This window comes from Corvus cornix, chromosome 22 (genome assembly GCF_000738735.6).
Source record: "Corvus cornix cornix isolate S_Up_H32 chromosome 22, ASM73873v5, whole genome shotgun sequence".
NCBI lineage: Eukaryota > Metazoa > Chordata > Aves > Passeriformes > Corvidae > Corvus > Corvus cornix.
In genome coordinates, this window is record NC_046351.1 from 3,759,451 (window position 1) to 3,783,485 (window position 24,035).

At 51.8% G+C, this 24,035-nt stretch overlaps 1 protein-coding gene across 7 annotated transcripts; it reads left to right on the forward strand.

The window, feature by feature from the left end:
• Positions 1 to 213: 213 nt before the first annotated feature.
• Positions 214 to 22,760, forward strand: TIA1 (TIA1 cytotoxic granule associated RNA binding protein). 7 transcript variants are annotated; one of them, XM_039564448.1, is made up of 12 exons: positions 214 to 313; positions 4,890 to 4,986; positions 5,429 to 5,527; positions 6,882 to 6,936; positions 8,786 to 8,873; positions 12,221 to 12,296; positions 16,207 to 16,315; positions 16,805 to 16,900; positions 17,015 to 17,099; positions 19,006 to 19,129; positions 20,545 to 20,684; positions 22,392 to 22,760. In XM_039564448.1, the coding sequence occupies exons 1-12, from the start codon at positions 288 to 290 to the stop codon at positions 22,510 to 22,512; spliced, it is 1,116 nt and encodes a 371-aa protein (XP_039420382.1). In that variant the 5' UTR covers positions 214 to 287; the 3' UTR covers positions 22,513 to 22,760. The 7 variants fall into 7 exon arrangements, with proteins under 7 accessions (XP_039420382.1, XP_039420383.1, XP_039420387.1 ...); XM_039564449.1 differs by having other exon boundaries at positions 19,006 to 19,111; XM_039564450.1 differs by lacking the exon at positions 214 to 313 and having other exon boundaries at positions 4,898 to 4,986; positions 5,433 to 5,527.
• The last annotated feature ends 1,275 nt before the right edge of the window (positions 22,761 to 24,035 follow it).

Sequence of the window (24,035 nt, forward strand, 5' to 3'; positions counted from 1 at the left end):
CGCGGAGCGGCCGCGGCGGGCGGGCCGCGCGTCCCCGCGCCGTTCCCGCGCCGTTCCCGCGCTCTCCCCGCGCACGCGCGTTCCCGCCCCCGGCTCCTCCCTCCCCCTTCCCCCCCCCTCCCACCCCCCCCGGCCCCTCAGCCCGCCCGCCCGCCGCCATCTTGCGAGGAGCCGCCGCGGGACCGTCCGCCGGCGGGGCCGGCGCCGCTCGGGGCTGCCCGGGCTGCCCAGGGCTCACGGGGCCGCCCCGGCGGGCGGGAAGAGCCGGGGCGGGCGGCGGCGGCGCCATGGAGGATGAAATGCCCAAGACCCTGTGAGTGGGGAGGGGGCGAGACCGCCTATTGTTCCCGGCTCCGCGGGGAGGGGCGGCCCGGGGTCGCCTCACGGACGGGCCCCTCAGGGCTCCGCCGCGGACCCTCAGCCGCCCGCAGTGCTGAGGGAGCGAACCCCGCCCGGGGCTGAGGGGTAGCCGGCCCCCTCCGGCAGCGGGGGGGAGCCCGGCTCCCGCGGTATTCCTGCCCTTTCCCCGTTCCCAGTGCTGGGCACCGCCGGCCTGCCCTACGCTCCGGGCGTTACCCTGGGCCTCCAGCTCACATGTGGAGGGACAGGGCTGTGTGGAAGCTGTGTGTCCCTTCCCCAGTACATCCCAACTCACATTTGGAGGGAAAAGGGGTCTGGAAGGTGTGTCCCCCTTACTAGTCCATCCCAGGTCACATCCGGAGGGAAAAGTGGTCTGGAAGGTGTGTCCCTCCTTGTCCTGGATAGAAAGGGGGTCTGGGAAGTGTGTGCCACTCTGCCCAGTCCATCCCAGGTCACATCTGGAGGGAAGGGCAGTGTCGAAGGTGTCCCCCCCTCCCTGGTACATCCACGCTCACATCTGGAAGGAAAGGGGCTCTGGAAGGTGTGTGTCCCCTCCTCCCCAATCCATCCCAGCCCATGGCAGGGGATAGAACTGGATGATCCAAGTCCCTTCCACCCCAAACCATTCCATGATGATGATCCTGTCATTCTGCATGATCCATGCAGGTTTTTGTGAGCGACTGGCTGGCAAGCAGCTGGAGCCCCACTGCCATGCCCAACACCTCCGTGGTTGCTGGTGCCCATGGATCCAATGCTTGTCCCAGTGTTCAAAGCACTTTCTGAACCTGTTGCTTCCCAAGGAATGAATTACGAAGCCACGTCAGGGGAGGTTTAGGTTGGATTTTAGCAAAAGGTGCTGGTCCTGTGCACACCTGACTGTTTCCCTGCAGCTCCTGTGCACACCTGGGCTGTGTTTCCCTCCTTTTCCCAGGCAGGTGTTATCTGGAGTAGTTTTCCTGTGTTTGGATCAGGGAAATCAGGCTCCAGTCTTCCCATCCCACCTCTAGCAGCCTTGTTCTCTAGTGCAGCAGGAAAGACAGGAGGGAGAGGGAATCATTCCAAGGTGAGGGAATGTTGTGCCCTTGGACTGCTGCCCCTCCCCAGGGGTTGAGAAGCGACTTGGCCGAGTGACCACAGGACAACAAGACCCTGACGTGCCTCACCCCAGCTGTCCTGAGCAGTGACCACTCTCTGCCACCCAAATCCCGCTGTTTTCCCACATTTGGGGAGCTATTCCTGGCCTCTGCAAACACAGAGCCGCTGGTGTGTTTGTGTGTTTATTTGGGAAGATGTTTTCCCCCCATCCCAAGGGTCGTGTGGGGGCCTGGTGGCCTCGGCATGTGCCAAGGAAAGCAGGTCCCTGTCCTGGAGCACGTGCGGCTGGTGGCACGGACAGGGAGCCAGTGAGGCTGGAAAAGACCTCCAGGATCACCAAGTCCAGCCCTAAAACAGCTGAGGACTGAGCAACAGCACAGATTTCTCTGACTGCAGTGACTTTCTGGGCTCACACAGGGAGCTGTCACCAGCTGGGTGTCACAGGTCGGGTTTAGAAGGAGCAGGTGAAGGCAGAAAGTGCAGCTAAAGGTGGTCTTTAAATCCACGCTCACACGGGGATTTCTGTAGGATTTCTGCTCCAGAAAACCCCCCTGGGTGTGGATTTGGGGGCTCCCTCAGTTGTGTGGCCCCCAAAGCCCTCTGCACCCTGTCCTTTCCTTCCTTTAGTAGATTTTCTGGAGCAGATCACAGACATTCCTGGAAGGAACTCCTTGGTTTTGCCTTTCCCACCTCACCCATGTTTAGTGAGAGGGGTGCAGAGCCCTGTGTTCGTTAGGAGCTGTTTTCCCTCGTGTAAATCAGTTCCTGGAGAGGCAGCTCCTTCTCCCGTGGGCAGTCCCCTTCCTTGACAGGCACTTTCAGCAGCAGGTTATGGATCTGCAGGGCAGTTATGAGGCAGCCTTGGAGGCGACAGAGTCCTGTTGTTTGTGTTTGTGTGGGTGCACGTGGCGTACGTGTCCTAAATTAAATCAATTTGTGGTCTGAAGCACGCACAAGTGCTGGCAGCAGTTGGGTTGGGCTTCTCGAGATAAACTTGGATAACATAGCCTTTCATCGGCAAAGTCATCAACTGATTCGTTAATTGGATTCTCGTCCAATTAGCAGGAAAGAGAGGAGTGGGAGAGGTGCAGGAAGAGCCAGGGCTGAGCTCTCCTCGGTTGTTTCCTGGCAGGGTCACTTGGGTGCTGGGTTATTTGTGTGTGAGTGGCCCAGGACAAGGTCCAGGTGTGCTGGATCCTGCCTGTGCCAGCTCCGTGGGACGTGGAGCAGCACTGAAATTCCATGGAAAAGTCAGGCAACAGTTCATGGCACAGAGTGGGGTTGCAGCTCTGGGTGTTCCCCACCCGCCTTGGCACGCTCTGTGTGTGTGCACACATATTCCTGCAGTGGATCCTTGAGGGAATGCCTTTGGGAAGATCTGGGCATGCAGAGATTCCGTGGGGCTGTTGGGAATTCCCTAAAACCTGCTCTCTGCAGCTGAACCCATTGCTGAGGTCAGGAATGCTTCAGGAGACGCCTGTTTGTGGGGATGAAATCCCATTAGTGCAGAGGTCAGGGACCCTGATTCCGCTGTTTGGGAATCTTCCAGTCACAAATTAATTAGTTGGGACCCAGAAGGTCACGTGAGGCTCATCCCTCTGCTGCTTCCATTGAGCTGTTATCCAAATAATTATAAGATATAAAAAAAGAGGGAGTTAAAGAGAGGCCTTGCTAGTTCTGCTCTGGTTAACAAGGTGGTGATGGGTCAAAGGTTGGACTCTGATCTTGGAGGTCTTTTCCAGCCTCTCTGATTGCCTCTCTCAGTTGGACTTGCTGTGGGGACAACGTCCTGGTGTTAATTACTTTAATGAAGTGCTCTAATCCCTCCCTTTTTTTAAGGAAACTTGTCAGAAGTGCAGGAATCGCTCACTCAGAGCAAGACATTGCCCTCCAAAGTCTGTCTGGAGATTTTAAAACCCAATCCTGCCTCCTGGCTGAACAGTTGTCCAGACGATGAACACAGAGCTCCTGTCTGAGCCCTTCCTGCCACAAAACTCTGTCTCCTTCCCACATTCCCTGCGTGACCCAACCTTCCCGGCCTGGTGGCAGCAGCAGGAGCGCAAGCAGAGCCTGGATCTGCTGCTGGTGGTTTCCTGACAGCCCCTTTTCCCCTCTGGCAGCAGCTCGGGGGGCACTGCAGGTGCTCCGGCGCGGTTTTGGCCGGGATTCCCGTGGCAGAGGTTTCCCGTGGGACGTTCCTCTGCGGGAAGCTGCGGCCGCACCTCAGGGGCTGAGGTTTCTCGCTGGGCTTTTTATAAAAATCCCGTGACTTGGGCTCGACAACAACAACAACAGCAGCCACCCGTGGGTCATGGATGGGCTTCGTGGCCAAGGAAGCCAAAATCCCAGGTGGGAGTGGGGATTTGGGATGTGGTTGTGCTTGAGGAGGCTGATCCGTGCCCGAATTGGGAATGTGTGCCCCTGAGCACGTTGGCCCTCAGTTATTCCAGGCAGATCTGGTGCTTCCAAAACCTGAGGGCTTTGGGAGGAACCGACCAAATGTTGTGTAGAACGTGGGCAAACACCAGCCTGAGCTGCTGGGGCAGCTGGGAAGTGGTGCTCAGGAAGGGATATGAGAACTGGAGTTTCTGTACTGGGAAATAAATGGGTGTAGGGATATGGGAACTGGAGTCTGTACTGGGAAATGGGTGTAGGGATATGGGAACTGGAGTCTGTACTGGGAAATGGGTGTAGGGATATGGGAACTGGAGTCTGTACTGGGAAATGGGTGTAGGGATATGGGAACTGGAGTTTCTGTACTGGGAAATAAATGGGTGTAGGGATATGGGAGTTGGAGTTTCTGTACTGGGAAATAAATGGGTGTAGGGATGTGGGAACTGGAGTCTGTACTGGGAAATAAATGGGTGTAGGGATGTGGGAGTTGGAGTTTCTGTACTGGGAAATAAATGGGTGTAGGGATGTGGGAGTTGGAGTTTCTGTACTGGGAAATAAATGAGTGTAGGGATGTGGGAACTGGAGTCTACTGGGAAATAAATGGGTGTAGGGATGTGGAAACTGGAGTCTGTACTGGGAAATAAATGGGTGTAGGGATGTGGGAACTGGAGTCTCTACTGGGAAATCAGTTTGGAAGGTCGAGTTCATGGAGTCATGGGATCATGGAATGGTTTGGGTGGGAAGGGACATTAAACCCACCCAGTGCCAGCCCTGCCATGGGCAGGGACATCTCCCCCTATCCCAGATGGCTCCAACCTGGCCTTGGGCACTTCCAGGGATCCAGGGGCAGCCACAGCTTCTCTGGGAATTCCAGCCCAGCCCCTCCCCACCCTCATTCCTTCCCATTATCCCATCTCACCCAGCCCTCCAGCACTGGGAAGCCATTCCCCCTTTTCCTATCTCTCCATCCCTTATCCCAGGCCCCTCCTCAGGTTCCAGCGTGTCCAACATCCATCTCCATCCCTGTGTTTGACCCTCAGGTACGTGGGGAACCTCTCCCGGGACGTGACTGAGGCTCTGATCCTCCAGCTCTTCAGCCAGATCGGACCCTGCAAGAACTGCAAGATGATCATGGATGTAAGAGCCTGAATCCTCTGATTTCCCTGTTCCTGGGAGCTGCTGGCTCCAGGCTGTGCTTGTGGGTCTGGGAATTCCTCTGGAAACACACAGCCACCTTAAATAAATCTGGAGATGCAGTCAGGTGTTTTTGGCATCATTTCTGCCACATGCCTGGTGGTAAATTTAAGGATGGGTGGACATGGAGAGGGACAATGAATTCATTAAATCATGGGGAGGTTGTAAATGAGGTTTTACAAATTCTTCACCATAACTTTACCTTTCTAAAGCAGAATTGAAACCTCTGGAAGCATTGGTAGTAGAGTAAGAGTAAGAAAACTCTCCCTGTAGAGTCAGAAAACCTGTCCACGCGGGGCTGTGGCGGTGTCAGCAGTCAGAGGCAGAGCAGAGCAGCCAGAGTCCGGGTTTGTATCCCTAATCCCGGGCTCGTTTCCTGTCTCAGACAGCTGGGAATGATCCCTACTGCTTCGTGGAGTTCTACGAGCACCGGCACGCGGCCGCCGCGCTGGCCGCCATGAACGGCAGGAAGATAATGGGTAAGGTAAGCTGCCATGGCCCGGGGTGAGTTTGGGCTGCCACACGGGCTGGGCCAGGGGCCCTGCGGGCATTCCAGGGGCACATCCCGCTGGGAGCGATGGGGACTCTTCGTTTGGGGTGGAGATCTTGATGGGACCTGACTGGGAGGAGGAGTTCGGAGTGTCGGGAGGAGGAGTTCAGAGTGTCGGGAGGAGGAGTTCAGAGTGCCGGGAGGAGTTCGGAGTGTCGGGAGGAGGAGTTCGGAGTGTCGGGAGGAGGAGTTCAGAGTGCCGGGAGGAGGAGTTCAGAGTGTCGGGAGGAGGAGTTCGGAGTGTCGGGAGGAGTTCGGAGTGTCGGGAGGAGTTCGGAGTGCCGGGAGGAGGAGTTCAGAGTGCCGGGAGGAGGAGTTCGGAGTGTCGGGAGGAGGAGTTCGGAGTGTCGGGAGCAGGAGTTCGGAGTGCTGGGAGGAGGAGTTCGGAGTGCTGGGAGGAGGAGTTCGGAGTGTCGGGAGGAGGAGTTCGGAGTGTCGGGAGGAGGAGTTCGGAGTGTCGGGAGAGGTTCGGAGTGTCGGGAGCAGGAGTTCGGAGTGTCGGGAGGAAGGAGTTCAGAGTGTCGGGAGGAGGAGTTCGGAGTGTCGGGAGGAGGAGTTCAGAGTGTCAGGAGGGGTTCGGAGTGTCGGGAGAGGTTCGGAGTGTCGGGAGAGGTTCGGAGTGTCGGGAGCAGGAGTTCAGGGTCCTGGGAGGAGTTCAGAGGGAGCTGGGGATGTGGAACTTGGAGAAAAATCTCAGAATTCCAGAGTGGGTGGGGTTGGAAGGCACCTCCGGAGATGATCCTGTCCTGAAGTCCAGAGCAGGGTGCACAGGGTCGTGTCCAGGCAGGGTTTTGGTGTCTGCAGGGAAGGAGATGCCACAGCCTCTTCCAGGCCTCAAAGGAAAGTTTTCCCTCATATTTTCCTTCTTGTTTTCCTCATATTGAGGTGGAACTTCCCATGTTTCAGTCCTTGCCCCTTACCCTGTCACTGGGCACCACTGATAAGGGTCTGTCCCCATCCTCTTCGTGCTCACCCCAAAGACATTTGGAAGCCATTCCCTGTGTCCTGTCCCTCCATGCCTTGTCCCCAGTTCCTCTCCAGCTCTCCTGGAGCCCCTTTAGGCCCTGCAAGGGGTTCTGGGCCCTCTCTGGATCCCTCCCTTCTCCAGGTGAACACCCCCCAGCCCCTGTTAATTTAAGAACAAACCCTCTCCCTAGAAAAACATCTTAAACTTGAGTTTTAACCCCAGCCTTGCACCTGGGGGGACCCTGTAAAGCCAGAATTAAGCACTGGATGTGTCTGACCTTTTTGGGATTTACCAAACCTGATGTGTCATTCCCATTTGCAGGAGGTCAAAGTGAACTGGGCCACCACCCCCAGCAGCCAGAAGAAAGACACCAGCAGTAAGTGTTGATTGGTTAAATCCCAATATCCACGGACAAAAGCCCCTCTAATTAAAGTTAGGCAGTGGGGTGTTTATCCAGGCACTGGCAGGTGGCATGGCAGCAGCATGGGACATGCCAGCCAAGTGCCAGGTTCTCTGTTCTCTGGTTGTTACTCACTCCAGGTTTGTGTGGCCCCGGCACCTCCCTTTATATGCAAATGAGGTCGTTACCTCAGTTTCTCTCTCAAATTGGGTCACTGCTCCTGAAGGATGAAGTCAGGAACGTCTTCCTCACCGTGACCTTTTTACCTCCTTGCCTTCATGACCTCTTGGCACAGCCCAAGATCTCCTACTTTTAATTAATTGTTACGAGCCCCGGGTGCTGTTCTTGGTTCTGTTGGTTGCAGTTTGTTTGGATGAGAGTTCATTCATTCTGTTTCCTTCTAGAAACAAAACTTAAAAATATCATGGCAAATAATACATCACTTGGCTCTAGCTTAGGCATCTAATAGTCATTAACTTTATCTTTTGTTTTTCTACTTTGTGTCTTAATTAATGCCAATTTCTTCTCTTAGCTAAAATTTCAACCTTTTAAAACCTTGGCTCAATGTCACCTGTGCCCCGAGCTGTGCAAGTTCTTAAACAGAAATGCACCACACAGAGCTCTGTGGGAATGGTTTTGATTGGAATCCTAATTATTTATTGTGTTTGTGTTAATTAAACTTCAGGGCAAATCTGATCTTTGCCATCAGGTTCGCACAGTGTTCGCAAGGTAATTAATTGTTTCTTCTTCAACATCAAATGGTGGATCTCCAGGGTGGTCCCTGAAGCTAAGTTTGGGGGGTTTTGGTTTGTTTTCCATTTATTTTTTTATGGAAAGACTTCCCTTTCATTTCCCTGTAGCATCAGGAAGGGATTTGGTGTCCAGAGTTTTGGGTTGGTGCAAATCCGTGGCTGTTTGGTACCGGGGCAGTTGTGATTTAAACCCCAAAGGCTCGTTCTGTGCTTTTGAGGCACATTCAGCATCTCCCAGCAGGGCTGCTGCTCCTTGGCAGCATCCAGGCTCCTTCCAAAACAGCTTCCATCACTCCCAACTATTTCTGTGCAGAAAATCTTGGGATTTCAGGCTGATGGGGCTAAACCCTGTCAGTGCCCGAGCAGAGTGGAGAGGTTGGTGCCTGCTGTGGCACAGCTCAATCTGTGCCACACACTGTAGGACTGGGATGGAAAACTCCTCGGATTCAGGCCTTTTGTGCCTGTTTTCATCAGGAAGGGATCCCTCTTTCCATCCTGACACCTTCAGTCCTGGCTCACTGCAGCTGCCCCATCCCTGGCAGTGTCCCAGGCCAGGCTGGAGCACCCTGGGACAGTGGGAGGTGTCCCTGCCCATGGCAGGGGTGGCACTGGATGGGTTTAAATCCCTTCCCACCCCACCATTGCAGGATTCCACATCACAGCTTAATGCTGGCCCAGGGAGACAGAGAGATTTTCCTGGGGACTGGGTGCACCAAGTGTAAATAATCTCAGATTTGTGCAGTAAATGCTGGAAGGCCTTAAAAGCAGATTGTAAAATTCGAGATCCAAATGTGTGTCCTTCAAATCACGGGCTTGTGGCACTGCCAAGCGCAGGGGCTGTCAGGAACAGCAGGAATTCTGTTCCACAGCGAACTCTGCTCTTCCTGTAGCATCCAGGATGGGTTTTTGTGGTGTCTAATAGGTATTTTTGTGCTTTTTAACAATGTATTTTGAATAGCAGCTGGAGTTTTAATAAAGGGCTTTGTAGGAGAGTTTCTTTGCTCTGCTCAGAGTAAAACACTTCATTTCTTCACTTCAACCACTGAATCCTCCTTTCTCTTCTTCCCCCAAAGACCATTTCCACGTCTTTGTCGGAGACCTCAGCCCCGAAATCACAACTGAAGACATCAAAGCAGCCTTCGCTCCCTTTGGAAGAATCTCGTAAGTCCTTTTTTAGGGCAGATCAGCTCCTGAGTGGAGGCAGCTTTGTGTTGGAGTGAGGGTCACCGTGGCACTGCAGGGACACGCTCCCACAGCCACATCCTTTATCCCCCTCTCTTCTGCTTTCCCAGGAAAGTTGCATCCAGCTTGCTTTGGCTTTGTCCTCTTTGCCTCGTTTGGCCAAGCTGGAAAATGCAGGTCCTGCACCTGGGCTGTGCATTCCCTGCCCCGAGAGTCCCTTGGCACTCCGGATTTTTGCTGCCAGCCACCCACAGCCAGCATTTTTGATGGAGTTAATTCCCATTTCCCTCAAAAACGAGCATTTTTTTTGGAGCACGTTGGGGCAGCATCACCTTGTCCTGAGGCCCCACAGCTTTGTCCAAACCCTTTGGGTCAGGGAGCTGGGACGGTCCCAGCGTGTCCCACGCTGGTGCCAGCCTGTCCCAGCCAGCCTGTCCCAGCCAGGCTGCAGCAGAGCGAGGAGCAGCGCCTCCATTCCAGCCCCCAAACGTAAACCATTAATTTTCCTTGTAGTGTTGTCTGTACTGGACATTGGATGTAAGAACGTAGAGTGCTTTGGAGTGTTGGGTAGTGAAGCATTTAATTGAAGTAAGTTTGGTTTTTGTTGCTTTATATTTTTTCTCCCCACCCCTCCCTCAAGAGTTGCAGTTTATTCCTCTTTTCGTGCCAGCTTGATTTGCTTTTATTAGAAGGTTTAAAAAGTTCTGTACATGGGATTTTTTTGCTTCAGACGTCCCCTGAGGGCAGCTCAGGGGCGCCAGGGAGTGCAGAGGGAGGGCTCCAGGGGGTTCATCCTCTGGAGGGAAGGGGTGAGGCTCCAGGGATTCCAACCTCTGGCCAGATGTGGCTGAATAGAAAGGATGGGGCTCCAGAGAGTCCAACCTGTGGCCAGATGTGGCTGAATAGAAAGGATGAGGCTCCAGGGTGTTCATCCTCTGGCCAGATGTGGCTGAATAGAAGGGATGGGGCTCCAAGGGGTTCATCCTCTGGATGGAAGGGCTGAGGCTCCAGGGATTCCAACCTGTGGCCAGATGTGGCTGAATAGAAGGGATGGGGCTCCAGGGAGTCTGTCCATCCTCTGGATGGAAGGGCTGAGGCTCCAGGGATTCCAACCTCTGGCCAGATGTGGCTGAATAGAAGAGATGGGGCTCCAGAGAGTCCAACCTGTGGCCAGATGTGGCTGAATAGAAGGAATGAGGCTCCAGGGTGTTCATCCTCTGGCCAGATGTGGCTGAATAGAAAGGATGGGGCTCCAGGGGGTTCATCCTCTGGAGGGAAAGGATGGGGCTCCAGGGATTCCAACCTGTGGCCAGATGTGGCTGAATAGAAGGGATGAGGCTCCACGGGGTCCAACCTGTGGCCAGATGTGGCTGGATGAAGGGCTGAGGGGCTGGCACAGCTGGAAGGGTGCAGGAGGGCGGCAGGAGCAGGCAGGGTGTTGGTGTGAGAGTTTCCCATCCCTGTGGCAGTGAGCACCTTGCTCAAAAGTCCCCCAGAACCCCCAAATTCCCTCCCGACCCCACAGCTGGGGCCAGGCCCTTTGTCCCATCTTCCCTGGAAGAGTTTTTTCCCCCTACAAGAGCTGTCCCTGCCCGGTGCTGACGGGAAGGGAACGAAGCTCACACTGGCTCAGACTCACCATCCAACCTGAAAATTAAGTTTTTTCCCCCAAAAAGCAGAATTCTCCCTTTTGAACTCCCGTTCCAAACCCCAAAGGACCCAGATTTTCTCCTTATTTAAATTCCACCTGGAAAACCACGGGGTGGAATGAAGTGACTTCTCCAGCTGTGTCTCACCTCTGGAAATGTGCTGCTAATTGACTGTTTCCTGATTGATTCCTTTGAATCTTTACTGGTGCTAAACTGATTTTTACTGATGACCTCGAGGCATGACGAGCACAGAGAGCAGTTGGGGTGATTCTTGGCCTCTGGCTGGTTTGAATCCCTGTCAAACACCCTCTCCCTCCCTTTGTGCTCACTCTGCTCATGTTTTCACTTGTTCTCGAGTCTTTATTCCCAAATTTTCAGTTGAGGGTGAGTAGAGGGGAGTTTTTCCCCTCTTCCCTCTCAAGCAAGCCCAGCTCAGCCCCCCTGAGTGGCTTTTCCAGGCAATTTGGGACTTTGGACCTGAATTCTAGGAAAGTTCAAGAGGAAGAGGGATGTAACCGAGAACAAATATCCCTGCTGCTTTGGAGAGGGGTTTTCCTCAGGCATCTGCCTCTGTGGGTGCCAGAATTACTCTTAATTAGGCTTCAAACCTCCGAGCCTTAACGAACTCTGTGCCCGCCGTGGCTCAGCGCTGTGCCCGTGCTCTGCTGGTTTCTCTGCCCCCTCTCATTTCACTTCCATCATTTCCTGACTGGGTTTGGGTTGGGTTTTTTTTTTTGCTGTTTCTGTTTCTTTCCCTGTGGGGAGGGGAGCAGAGGGTGGCCTGGGGCTGAGGACACGTCCCCCCAAGGCTGCCTTTGTGCCCGGATTGCCCGGGCAGCGCCGTGTGCCACCGGTGGCTTTGGCTCTGGAGCTGGGATCTCTCCTACCTCAATCCTAAATAACGGGGCTCTGGTTATTTTGCAGAGTGTCCCTGAAGAATGGACAGAATTCCATGGCTAACCACAAGCTTCACAGTGGACAAACGTTGTAGTTTTATTTCATTTTATCCATTTTATCCCTTTTCCCCCCCGGCCCTTTTTCTTCCTACACCTCGTAGTTCCAATCACTCCCGTTTGATTGCTGTTGTGCCGATGATGTGTGGTTTGAAGAGTTGAAATATGTTTTCTTTTCCTCAATAATTTCTGAAATATCAATCTCTCAAAATTTACAGCTGCCCACAGCCCAAAAAGGGGGTAACGAATTGACCCGAGAATTAAAGAATTCAGTTAACAGGCGATGTATGCCTTTTAATTCCTATTTTTTTTTTATTATTTTTTAATTTTAATTTTTATTTTCTATTCAATCTTTGGAATGAGCAGGTAGAATGTGTTGGCAAATAAATTAAGACTTTAAAAAAATTGCATGGTTCCAGAGAGCCAGCCAAGCTCCTGAAGTGATTTGAAACAGCTGCTTTGACCACGCTTTGTGTCTTTCCCAGCCTGTGACAGTGTCTGGAGCAGGAGCCAGCTGTAAAACGCAGCCATTTGTTAGAGAAGCTCTTTGATTTGCATGTTTTACGTTTAATTTTGCTCCTTTAGCCGAGCTGTGTGTAGACAAGGAGCCTTTTTTGCTTTGAGTGTGGTGCTGGTGCAGGGAGCAGTGCAGGGGAAGAGGTGGAGCTGAGCCTGCCCCAGCCGGGCTGGGGGGGCTGAGCTGGCTCCCGTTTGTGCTTTTTAGGGATGCACGGGTGGTCAAGGACATGGCCACGGGCAAGTCCAAGGGCTACGGCTTCGTCTCCTTCTTCAATAAATGGGTAAGAGCCCTTCATTTCCTTCTCCAAAAAATGGGTCAAATCCCTTCATTTCTCTCTCCAAAAAATGGGTCAAATCCTTTCATTTCCCTCTCCAATAAATGGGTAAAATCCTTTCATTTCCCTCTCCAAAAAATGGGTAAAATCCCTTCATTTCCTTCTTAAATAAATGGGTAAAATCCCTTCATTTCCCTCCAAAAAGTGGGTAAAATCCCTTCATTTCCTTCTTAAATAAATGGGTAAAATCCTTTCATTTCCCTCTCCAATAAATGGGTCAAATCCCTTCATTTCTCTCTCCAAAAACATGGGGGAAATCCTTTCATTTCCTTCATCAATAAATGGGTAAAATTCCTTCATTTCCCTTCAATAAATGGGTAAAATCCTTTCATTTCCTTTTCCAAAAAATGGGTCAAATCCCTTCATTTCTCTCTCCAAAAAATGGGTAAAATCCCTTCATTTCCCTCCAAAAAGTGGGTAAAATCCCTTCATTTCCTTCTTAAATAAATGGGTAAAATCCTTTCATTTCCTTTTCCAAAAAATGGGTCAAATCCCTTCATTTCTCTCTCCAAAAACATGGGGGAAACCCTTTCATTTCCTTCATCAATAAATGGGTAAAATTCCTTCATTCCCTTCAATAAATGGGTAAAATCCTTTCATTTCCTTTTCCAAAAAAATGGGTCAAATCCCTTCATTTCTCTCTCCAAAAAATGGGTAAAATCCCTTCATTTCCCTCCAAAAAGTGGATAAAATCCCTTCATTTCCTTCTTAAATAAATGGGTAAAATCCTTTCATTTCCTTTTCCAAAAAATGGGTCAAATCCCTTCATTTCTCTCTCCAAAAACATGGGGGAAACCCTTTCATTTCCTTCATCAATAAATGGGTAAAATTCCTTCATTTCCCTTCAATAAATGGGTAAAATCCTTTCATTTCCTTTTCCAAAAAATGGGTCAAATCCCTTCATTTCTCTCTCCAAAAAATGGGTAAAATCCCTTCATTTCCCTCCAAAAAGTGGATAAAATCCCTTCATTTCCTTCTTAAATAAATGGGTAAAATCCTTTCATTTCCCTCTCCAATAAATGGGTCAAATCCCTTCATTTCTCTCTCCAAAAACATGGGGGAAATCCTTTCATTTCCTTCATCAATAAATGGGTAAAATTCCTTCATTTCCCTTCAATAAATGGGTAAAATCCCTTCATTTCCTTCTCCAATAAATGGGTAAGAGTCCTTCATTCCTTCCTCAAAAAAATGGGAGAGATCCCTTCATTTCCTTCTTCAAAAAATGGGTGAGATCCCTTAATTTCCTTCTTCAGTAAATGGCTAATAACCCTTCATCTCCTCCCTCAAAAAATGGGTGAGAGCCCTTTGTTTCCCTCTCCAAAAAATGGGTCAAATCCTTTCATTTCCTTCTTAAATAAATGGGTAAAATCCTTTCATTTCCCTCTCCAAAAAATGGGTCAAATCCCTTCATTTTCTCTTCAAAAAATGAGTAAAATCCTTTCATTTCCTTCTCCAATAAATGGGTAAGAGCCCTTCATTCCTTCCTCAAAAAAATGAGTAAAATTCCTTCATTTCCCTGATCAAAAAGTGGGTAGAATCCCTTAATTTCTCTCTTCAATAAATGGGTAAAATCCCTTCATTTCCCTTATTAATAAATGGTAAAATGCCTTCATTCCTTCCTCAAAAAATGGGTAAAGTTCTTTCATTTCCTTCATCTATAAATGGGAAAAATCCCTTCATTTCCCTCTCCAATAAATGAGAAAAATCCCTTCATTTCCTTAATCAATGGGAAAAATCCCTTCATTTCCTTCTTCATTTCCTTCATTTCCTTCTGTTTCTTTCCCCATTAAAAGGGAAGATCCCTTCATTTCCCTCTCCAATAAATGAGAAAAATCCCTTCATTTCCTTAATCAATGGGAAAAATCCCTTCATTTCCCTCTCCAATAAATGGGAAAAATCCCTTCATTTCCTTAATCAGTGGGAAAATCCCTTCATTTCCTTCATCAATAGATGGGAAAAATCCCTTCATTTCCTTCTTCATTTCCTTCATTTCCTTCTGTTTCTTTCCCCATTAAAAGGGAAGATCCCTTCATTTCCCTCTCCAGTAAATGGGAAAGATCCCTTCATTTCCTCCTTCATTTCCTCCTTCATTTCCTCCTTCATTTCCTCCTTCATTTCCTCCTTCATTTCCTTCTGTTTCCTTCCCCATTAAAAGAGAAGATCCCTTCATTTCCCTCTCCGATGAGCAGCTGAGTTTCTGTCACGCTCTCGAGCTTCCCCAGCTGATTTTCACTGTGGTTTCCCTGCCTGTGACAAGGGCAAGCTTCTCTCTCTGTTCCTAAATCCACAGAAGTCACAGAATCTGTAGCAGGTTGGGTTTGTAACCAGGCAGAAACACCAATTTCATGTCATGGTTTGGTCCAAAATACTCATTACTGTTTATCTTCTGTGAGATAACAATTAGGAGAAACGCAAAGCAGGCACCAAGCTTGAAATAATAGAAAGAAGTTTATTAACAGACCTAAAAGAAGAAAAAAAAATTCTACCACACCTTCAGAGCTCTCCTCCTCCCCCACCTTCCTCCCTTCTCCCACTGACAATGCAAAAAGACAACCCTTGAGATGTTCAGTCTGTTTACCACTTCCATAAAAACCTTGTTCAGTCCATTTAGAAAGAGAAGTCTCTTCTTGCTCGTGCTATGAAAACATTATCACAACGAGCCAGCCGCCCACTTCCAAATACTGTTCAGTCCATTTAGGAAGAGGAGGAGTCTCTCTGCTCGCATGTGAGTCCCTTCCCTCGACTTGCAGCTTTTCCCACAACTGCTTTCGAGGGTCCACCCTTGAAGGTTTTTTTGGGGTACAATTTTAAGGTTGAGCCATTCAGAAATAAAAGTTCTCTTCACCCATCTCTGGGAGCATTTCATCTCTAAGAACAGAGGCCCTTCTCCTTCCCTGGGAGCAAAGGGTCTTCCTCATCTTCATCTCTAGGACTATCTCTGGGAGCATCTCTAGGAGCTGAGGGTTTCTCCTTTCCCATTTGGAGCCAAAGTCCTCATCAGGTCCATCTCTAGGAGCTGAGGTTTTCTCCTTTCCCATTTGGAGCCAAAGTCCTCATCAGGTCCATCTCTCCCTGTCCAAACTTCTCATGAAATTACAGCTGCGTCAGCATCTGCCTATCTCAGCGCAGGTGCTTTTGCTTGCGAGTTGAACACTCCACCCCCCGTATCTTCATGGAATTACAACGGGTACTCTGATATATCACAGCTTCACAACAGAATTTCAGCTTTAAGCATCTCCTCTCTCTCTTCCCTCAGGTTTTCAGCTCTTCACAGCAATAAAAGGGTCAGTCTCACCTCGGCCTTGCAGCTGGAATGTGGCTTATCACAGTGGAGAGGGGGGAGAGCCAAGCTGCTCCGGGGGGTTACGCGGGTGGAACAGGGCCGCTGGCTCCAGGATGGTCATGGCCCACTGGCCCCCGCACAGGGCCCGCAGCCACCTGTCCCAACACCAGAAACGAGACAGAGCCTCTGCCTCAGGGCTTCTGTTCTTAAGTGTGCATCACAGAGGTGGTCACAGCTTTAAGTGGCTCAACGAATTGTCCATATTCAAACTGGCCACTGCTAGGTCCTGTCAGGTCACAGAGGAAGCTGTAAGCACTCCTTGGCAAGGACATCACTTCCAGGACTATGCTTGCTAACCCATGACAGAATGCCACAACGATTTGGGCTGAAAGGACATTAAATCCCATCCAGCGCCACCCCAGCCGTGGGCAGGGACACGTCCAATCCCCATCCAGCCTGGCCAGGGACGTTTGCAGGGATGGGTCCCTCAGGAGGGCAGTGCTGTCGTTCCCGTGGCTCTGTCCCAAAGGACCCGGTGCCAGCAGTGGGGTTTTTGTCTCCCTCTCGTGCCAGGACGCCGAGAACGCCATCCAGCAGATGGGGGGGCAGTGGCTCGGGGGGCGGCAGATCCGGACCAACTGGGCCACGAGGAAACCTCCGGCTCCCAAGAGCACCTATGAGAGTAGGTGCCCACCCTGTGCCCTGCCAGCTCCTGGGGCAGGGGATCCCGCTGTCCTTGGGGTGGGAAGGGCCTCAGAGCCCACCCAGTGCCACCCCTGCCATGGGCAGCAACACCTTCCATTGATCCAGGGTGCTCCAGCCTGGCCTTGGGCACTCCCAGGGATCCAGGGGCAGCCCCAGCTGCTCTGGCAATTCCAGCCCAGCCCCTCCCCACCCTCATTCCTTCCCAAGATCCCATTTCAATCTCCCCTTTCCCACTGGGAAGCCGTTCCCTGTGTCCTGTCCCTCCCTCCCCTGTCCCCAGTCCCTCTCCAGCTCTCCTGGAGCCCCTTCAGGCCCTACAAGGGGCTCTGAGCTCTCCCTGTAGAGATCCTCCATGACCCCAGCAGGTGTTTGTGGGTTGTGCTCCAAGTCCTGTGCCAGTCAGGACTAAAACTCCTCCCCAATTCCCATCCCACCCCTTAAAAAATCCCCGTGCAATCTCTTCCAGCGAACACCAAACAATTGTCCTACGACGAGGTGGTCACTCAGTCCAGCCCCAGCAACTGCACCGTGTACTGCGGGGGGGTCACCTCGGGCCTCACAGGTACGTGTGGCCTCGCCCCCGTGCCCGCTGCCCCCGTGCCCGCTGTCCCCGTGCCCGCTGTCCCCGTGCCACCACGGCTGCCTCACGCCGCTCTCTCTGTCCTTCCTGCTCCAGAGCAGCTGATGCGCCAGACCTTCTCCCCCTTCGGGCAAATCATGGAGATCCGAGTGTTCCCGGATAAAGGCTACTCCTTCGTCAGGTGCGGCGGGATTTGGGGAGGGAGGGGAGCTTTGCGAGGGTGGGAGCGTCCTGGAGTTCAAGGGGTTTTCCTTCCTGTGGTCTGAGGAGGGTTTGTGGTTGTAACAAGTGGGGGAAACCCCAGAAATCCCTTGGAGCAGGGCCCTGTGTGATGTAGGATCTCCATCAGCACGGAGGAGTCACTGAAGCCCCCCAGATGAGAGGGTTTCTGCTCTGAGGAGGAGTTTATGGCCTTAACAAGTGGGGGAAAATCCCAGAAACCCCTTGGAACACCACAGAGGAGTCAGTGAAGCCTCCCAGTTTAGAGGATTTCTGCTCTGAGGAGGAGTTTATGGCCTTAACAAGTGGGGGAACCCAGAAACCCCCTTGGAGCAGGGCCCTGTGTGATTTAGGATCTCCGTCAGCACGGAGGAGTCACTGAAACCTCCCAGATTAGAGGGTTTCTGCTCTGAGGAGGAGTTTATGGCCTTAACAAGTGGGGGAGATCACAGAAACCGCTTGGAGCAGGACCCTTTGTGATTTAGGATCTCCATCAGCATGGAGGAGTCACTGAAGCCTCCCAGATCAGAGGGTTTTTCCTTCCTGTGGTCTGAGGAGGAGTTTATGGCCTTAACAAGTGGGGAAAACCCCAGAAACCGCTTGGAGCAGGGCCCTGTGTGATTTAGGATCTCCATCAGCACAGAGGAGCCACTGAAGCCTCCCAGATTAGAGGATTTCTTCTTCCTCAATTAAAAAATAAAAAAAAAAAAAGTAAAAAAATCAATAAATTGACTAATCTTTCCCACTGAGTAAAAATTGAGTAAAAAAATCAATAAATTGACCAATCATTCCCACTTAGTAAAAAATCAATTAAAAAATTACAAATTGAGTAAAAAAATGAATAAATTGACTAACCATTCCCACTCAGTAAAAAATCAGTAAAAAACCAATTAAAAAATTAAAAATTGAGTCAAAAATCACTAAATTAACTAAATCCTTCCCACTGAGTAAAAACTCAATAACAAATCAATAACAAATCAGTAACAAATCAGTAACAAATCAGTAACAAATCAATAACAACCCCCCCCATCCAGTAAAACGTCCCCACCTTGCCCACTCTCCTTGCTGACCTCGCCGCTTGCCTTGGGGAGTTTCGCAGCGCGGAGAAGCCACCGGGGCCTCGTGCCCTGTGCCCGCTGTGGGGCACAGGGACACCTCTGGCACCCAGCCTGCCTCTGACCCACCCCAATCCTCTCTGGGGTTGTTCCTGGTGTGCTTCCTGCTCAAATCCCGATCCTGCACCCGCTGTGGGGCACGGGGACACCTCCAGCTCTGACCCACCCCAATCCTCTCTGGGGTTGTTCCTGGTGGAGTCATTCCCACTCAAATCCTGCCCTGCACCCACTGTGGGGCACGGGGACACCTCCAGCTCTGACCCACCCCAGTCCTCTCTGGGGTTGTTCCTGGTGGAGTCATTCCCACTCAAATCCTGCCCTGCACCCGCTGTGGGGCACGGGGACACCTCTGCCTCTGACCCACCCCAATCCTCTCTGGGGTTGTTCCTGGTGGAGTCATTCCCACTCAAATCCCGATCCTGCACCCGCTGTGGGGCACGGGGACACCTCTGGTGCCCAGCCTGCCTCTGACCCACCCCAATCCTCTCTGGGGTTGTTCCCGGTGTGCTTCCCGAGTCCTTCCCGCTCAAATCCCGATCCTGCACCCACTGTGGGGCACGGGGACACCTCCAGCTCTGACCCACCCCAATCCTCTCTGGGGTTGTTCCTGGTGGAGTCATTCCCGCTCAAATCCCGATCCTGCACCTGCTGTGGGGCACGGGGACACCTCTGCCTCTGACCCACCCCAATCCTCTCTGGGGTTGTTCCCAGCTGAGTCCTTCCTGCTCAAATCCCGATCCTGCGCCCCGCCAGGTTCAGTGCCCACGAGAGCGCTGCCCACGCCATCGTCTCTGTCAACGGCACCACCATCGAGGGCCACGTGGTGAAGTGCTACTGGGGCAAGGAGACGCCCGACATGGTCAGCCCCGTCCAGCAGGTCAGGGGTGCCCTGCTCGCTCCTCAGCCTGGTCAGGGATGGGGAGTGGCAGTGAGCTGGGAAAGGGGCTGGGCCTGGAGAAAAGGGGGATATGGGGTGGGTTATGGGGTTGGGGAGTGTCCAGGGCTGGGTTATGGGGTTGGAGATTGTCCAGGGGTGGGTTATGGGGTTGGAGAGCATCCTAGGGGTGGGTTATGGGGTTGGAGAGCATCCAGGGCTGGGTTATGTGGTTGGAGATTGTCCAGGGGTGGGTTATGGGGTTGGGGAGTGTCCAGGGATGGGTTATGGGGTTGGAGATTGTCCAGGGGTGGGTTATGGGGTTGGGGAGTGTCCAGGGATGGGTTATGGGGTTGGAGATTGTCCAGGGGTGGGTTATGGGGTTGGAGAGCATCCAGGGATGGGTTCTGGGGTTGGAGATTGTCCAGGGGTGGGTGATGGGGTTGGAGAGCATCCAGGGATGGGTTCTGGGGTTGGAGATTGTCCAGGGGTGGGTTATGGGGTTGGGGAGTGTCCAGGGATGGGTTATGGGGTTGGAGATTGTCCAGGGGTGGGTTATGGGGTTGGAGAGCATCCAGGGGTGGGTTATGGGGGGTTGGAGATTGTCCAGGGATTGGTTATGGGGTTGGAGAGTGTCCAGGGGTGGGTTATGGGGTTGGGGAGTGTCCAGGGATGGGTTATGGGGTTGGAGATTGTCCAGGGGTGGGTTATGGGGTTGGGGAGTGTCCAGGGATGGGTTATGGGGTTGGAGATTGTCCAGGGGTGGGTTATGGGGTTGGAGAGCATCCAGGGATGGGTTCTGGGGTTGGAGATTGTCCAGGGGTGGGTGATGGGGTTGGAGAGCATCCAGGGATGGGTTCTGGGGTTGGAGATTGTCCAGGGGTGGGTGATGGGGTTGGAGATTGTCCAGGGGTGGGTGATGGGGTTGGAGAGCATCCAGGGCTGGGTTATGGGGTTGGAGATTGTCCAGGGATTGGTTATGGGGTTGGAGAGCATCCAGGGGTGGGTTATGGGGGGTTGGAGATTGTCCAGGGATTGGTTATGGGGTTGGAGAGTGTCCAGGGGTGGGTTATGGGGTTGGAGAGTGTCCAGGGATGGGTTATGGGGTTGGAGAGTGTCCAGGGATGGGTTATGGGGGGTTGGAGATTGTCCAGGGATTGGTTATGGGGTTGGAGAGTGTCCAGGGGTGGGTTATGGGGTTGGAGAGCATCCAGAGATGTGGAATTCCTGAGGGAGCTGGGAAAGGGGCTCGGCCCAGAGAAAATGGGGATCAGCGTGGCACGGGACGGGGATCGACAGGATATTGGGCAGGGATGGGATTCCCTGAGCAGCTGCAAACATCCATGGCCAGGCTGGAGCCACCAGGTCTGTCTAGCAGGGGGTGAGAATTCCCTAATTCCGTCATTCCCTGTCCCCAGAGCCAGCTGAGCTACCCGCCGGCCTACGGGCAGTGGGGACAGTGGTACGGCGGCGCCCAGCTGGGCCAGTACGTGCCCAACGGCTGGCAGGTGCCCACCTACGGCGTCTACGGCCAGGCCTGGAACCAGCAGGGATTTGGGTGAGTCCAGAGCCCTTTTTATCCCAATTTTTATCCCTCCTGGGAAGTGATTTTTGCACCTCAGCGGAGCCATCCCGCAGCGGGGCCGTCCCAGCTCAGGTGGGTCACAACAGCCCCGGAGCGCCCCGATCCTGCCTGAACCCCGTCCCTGCTGAGCTGTAGGGTTTGTTTCGGAATTCTTAAAGGATTGGTTTGCCCTCTAATTCTGGTGCTCAATGCACGAGCTGTGGCGTGCCCCAGGTCAGAGAGAGTCCAGCTGCGTTCTGCGGGTCGCTGAAGCGATTTTGGGGTCAGGAAGGTGCTGCTGGCTGGGCTGGCTCGCTGGGTTCTTACAGAGGGAACAGGGCAGGAACCGATGGGATCGGCTCCCGTTAGCTCGGAGACAAAGGAAGAGAGGCTGTTCTGGTCTGGCTCCTAATGGGTTTATTGTTAGAAGTTCCAGAAGCAGAACGAGATGGGATGGGATGGGGATGGGATGGGATGGGATGGAATGGGATGGGATGGGAAGTGATGGGAAGTGATGGGAAGTGATGGGATCATCCCCTGAGGCTCGTCCTCAGTTTATAGGGAATTTGAAAACAAGGGAAAACACCCGGGGGGGGGATACAATCCAACAAGAACCACTGGGGTAAACGGGGAGGCGGGAGTTCCAACAGAGAACCGGTGAACCACCGAGGAACCGGGAATTGTCCTGAACCAGGGAGGGCAGTTTGTACCGGGCACTGCCCGGGCTGCGGGAGGGCAGTGTGTACCGGGCACTGCCCGGGGCTGCGGGAGGGCAGTGTGTACCGGGCAGTGTGTGCCGGGCAGTGTGTACCGGGCACTGTGTACCGGGCAGTGTGTGCCGGGCAGTGTGTACCGGGCAGTTTGTACCGGGCAGTGTGTACCGGGCAGTGCGGGAGGGCAGTGTGTACCGGGCAGTGTGTGCCGGGCAGTGTGTGCCGGGCAGTGTGTACCGGGCACTGCGGGAGGGCAGTGTGTACCGGGCAGTGTGTGCCGGGCAGTGTGTACCGGGCACTGCGGGAGGGCAGTGTGTACCGGGCACTGCGGGAGGGCAGTGTGTACCGGGCAGTTTGTACCGGGCAGTGTGTACCGGGCACTGCGGGAGGGCAGTGTGTACCGGGCAGTGTGTACCGGGCAGTGTGTACCGGGCACTGCGGGAGGGCAGTGTGTACCGGGCAGTGTGTACCGGGCAGTGTGTACCGGGCACTGCCCGGGGCTGTGGGAGGGCAGTGTGTACCGGGCAGTGTGTACCGGGCAGTGTGTACCGGGCACTGCCCGGGGCTGTGGGAGGGCAGTGTGTACCGGGCAGTGTGTACCGGGCAGTGTGTGCCGGGCAGTGTGTACCGGGCAGTGTGTACCGGGCACTGCGGGAGGGCAGTGTGTACCGGGCAGTGGTGTACCGGGCAGTGTGTACCGGGCACTGCGGGAGGGCAGTGTGTGCCGGGCAGTGTGTGCCGGGCAGTGTGTACCGGGCAGTGTGTACCGGGCACTGCGGGAGGGCAGTGTGTACCGGGCAGTGTGTACCGGGGCACTGTGGTACCGGGCAGTGTGTACCGGGCAGTGTGTACCGGGCAGTGTGTACCGGGCACTGCCCGGGGCTGCCGCCGAGCCCCCCTCGCCCGCCTCTCGGGGCTGGGCCGGGACCGGCGGCCCCGCGTTGCCCGCAGTGCCGTGGCTCACGCCATCGTGTCCCGTTGCCCGCAGGCAGAGCTCGCCGTCGGCGCCGTGGATGAGCCCCGCTTTCAGCGTGCCGGCGGCGCAGGGCCACAACGGCGCCGTGCTGCCGGCCCAGCCCGGCTTCCGCGTGGGCTTCGAGGCGCCCTGAGCCCCGAGCCCGCTATTTATTGCCGCAGCACCTCCGGGGGCCATCCTGGAACGAGCCCTCCCCCAGCGCTGAGATTTGACAGAATCCTCCCCCCCCTTTTCCTCCTCTCCTCTCCCCCAAAAAAACAAAACCCAGATGCTGGATCGCCACCGCCGCCGCCTTCTGCCGCCTTCGGGTTTGTTTTGTCCTTTTTTGTTGTTGTTTGATTTGGTTTTGTGGTTTTTATTTTATTTTATTTTGGTTTATTTTATTTTATTTTATTTTATTTTGGTTTATTTATTTTATTTTATTTATTTTATTTTATTTCATTTTTTTTGTTTATTTTATTTTGTTTTGGTTTTCTTTCCTTTTCTTTTTATTTATTTTTATTTTATTCTATTCTATTTTAATTTTTTTCTTTTGTTTTATTTTGTTTTATTGATTTGATTTTATTTTGTTTTATTTTTATTTTGTTTTTCTTTTCTTTCCTTTTCTTTTTATTTATTTTTATTTTATTTTATTCTATTCTATTTTAATTTTTTCTTTTATTTTGTTTTATTTTGTTTTATTTATTTTGTTTTGGTTTTTTTTATTTTATTTTGTTTTGTTTTTCTTTTCTTTTCTTTCCTTTTCTTTTTATTTATTTTTATTTTATTCTATTCTATTCTATTTTTTTATTTTATTTTATTTTATTTTGTTTTTCTTTTCTTTTCTTTCCTTTTATTTTTATTTTATTTTATTCTATTCTATTCTATTTTATTTTATTTTAATTTTTTGGGGTTTTTTTTGTTTTATTCTATTTTATTTTCATTTTTTATTTTGTTTTATTTTGTTTTATTTTTTCTTTTCTTTTTTCTTTTTTTATTTTATTTTATTTTATTTTTTCTTTTTTATTATTTTATTTTATTTTATTTTTTCTTTTCTTTTTTTAATTTTTTTGTTGTTATTTTATTTTATTTTATTTTATTTTTATTTTATTTTATTTTATTTTTTCTGTTTCTTAAATCCGTGGGGTTTGGTTTGGTTTTTTTTTCATGTTTTTGGAAACACGAATGCAGGGACTTCGCTGCCTTAGCTGAGAATCGGGGCAGGAATTGCACAAAGTCATCCTCGGGGGGGGGGGGGGGTTTAATTTTAGTTTTTAATAATTTTTTTTTTTTTTGGAGGGGATTTTTTTTTCCCTCGGAGAAACCAGAAACAGCTGGGGAAAAAAAAACAACAAAAACACAAAAAAAAAAAAGAAAAAAACCCCAAAAAGAAGCCAAAAGTGTGGGAATCCTGGAGCTGCTTCCAGCCTCCCACCCTCTGTTTTTAAGGAGCCTCTTGGAGAATCCCTCCGGCTTTTGTTCCACCGGGGGGGGGAGGGAAGGGAAAAGGTTTTTTGGGAAGATAAATCCTTCGTTTACATCCTTTTTGTGGATCTCAGTGTGTTTTTCAGGGTCGGTTTTGCCTTATGCTGGGGAAAGAAAAAGAAAAAAAAAAAGAAATTTAAAAAAAAAAAGGGACCTGAAAGTGCCCAGCTCCCCACGTGAGCCAAGATTGCC

Excerpts from the sequence above, each read along its gene's own strand:
- TIA1 (XM_039564448.1), top strand. The coding sequence starts at position 288 with ATGGAGGATGAAATGCCCAAGACCCT. Across the intron at positions 314-4,889 it reads GATGAAATGCCCAAGACCCT|GTACGTGGGGAACCTCTCCC; the intron begins GTGAGTGGGGAG and ends TTTGACCCTCAG. Across the intron at positions 19,130-20,544 it reads TGGTCAGCCCCGTCCAGCAG|AGCCAGCTGAGCTACCCGCC; the intron begins GTCAGGGGTGCC and ends CCCTGTCCCCAG.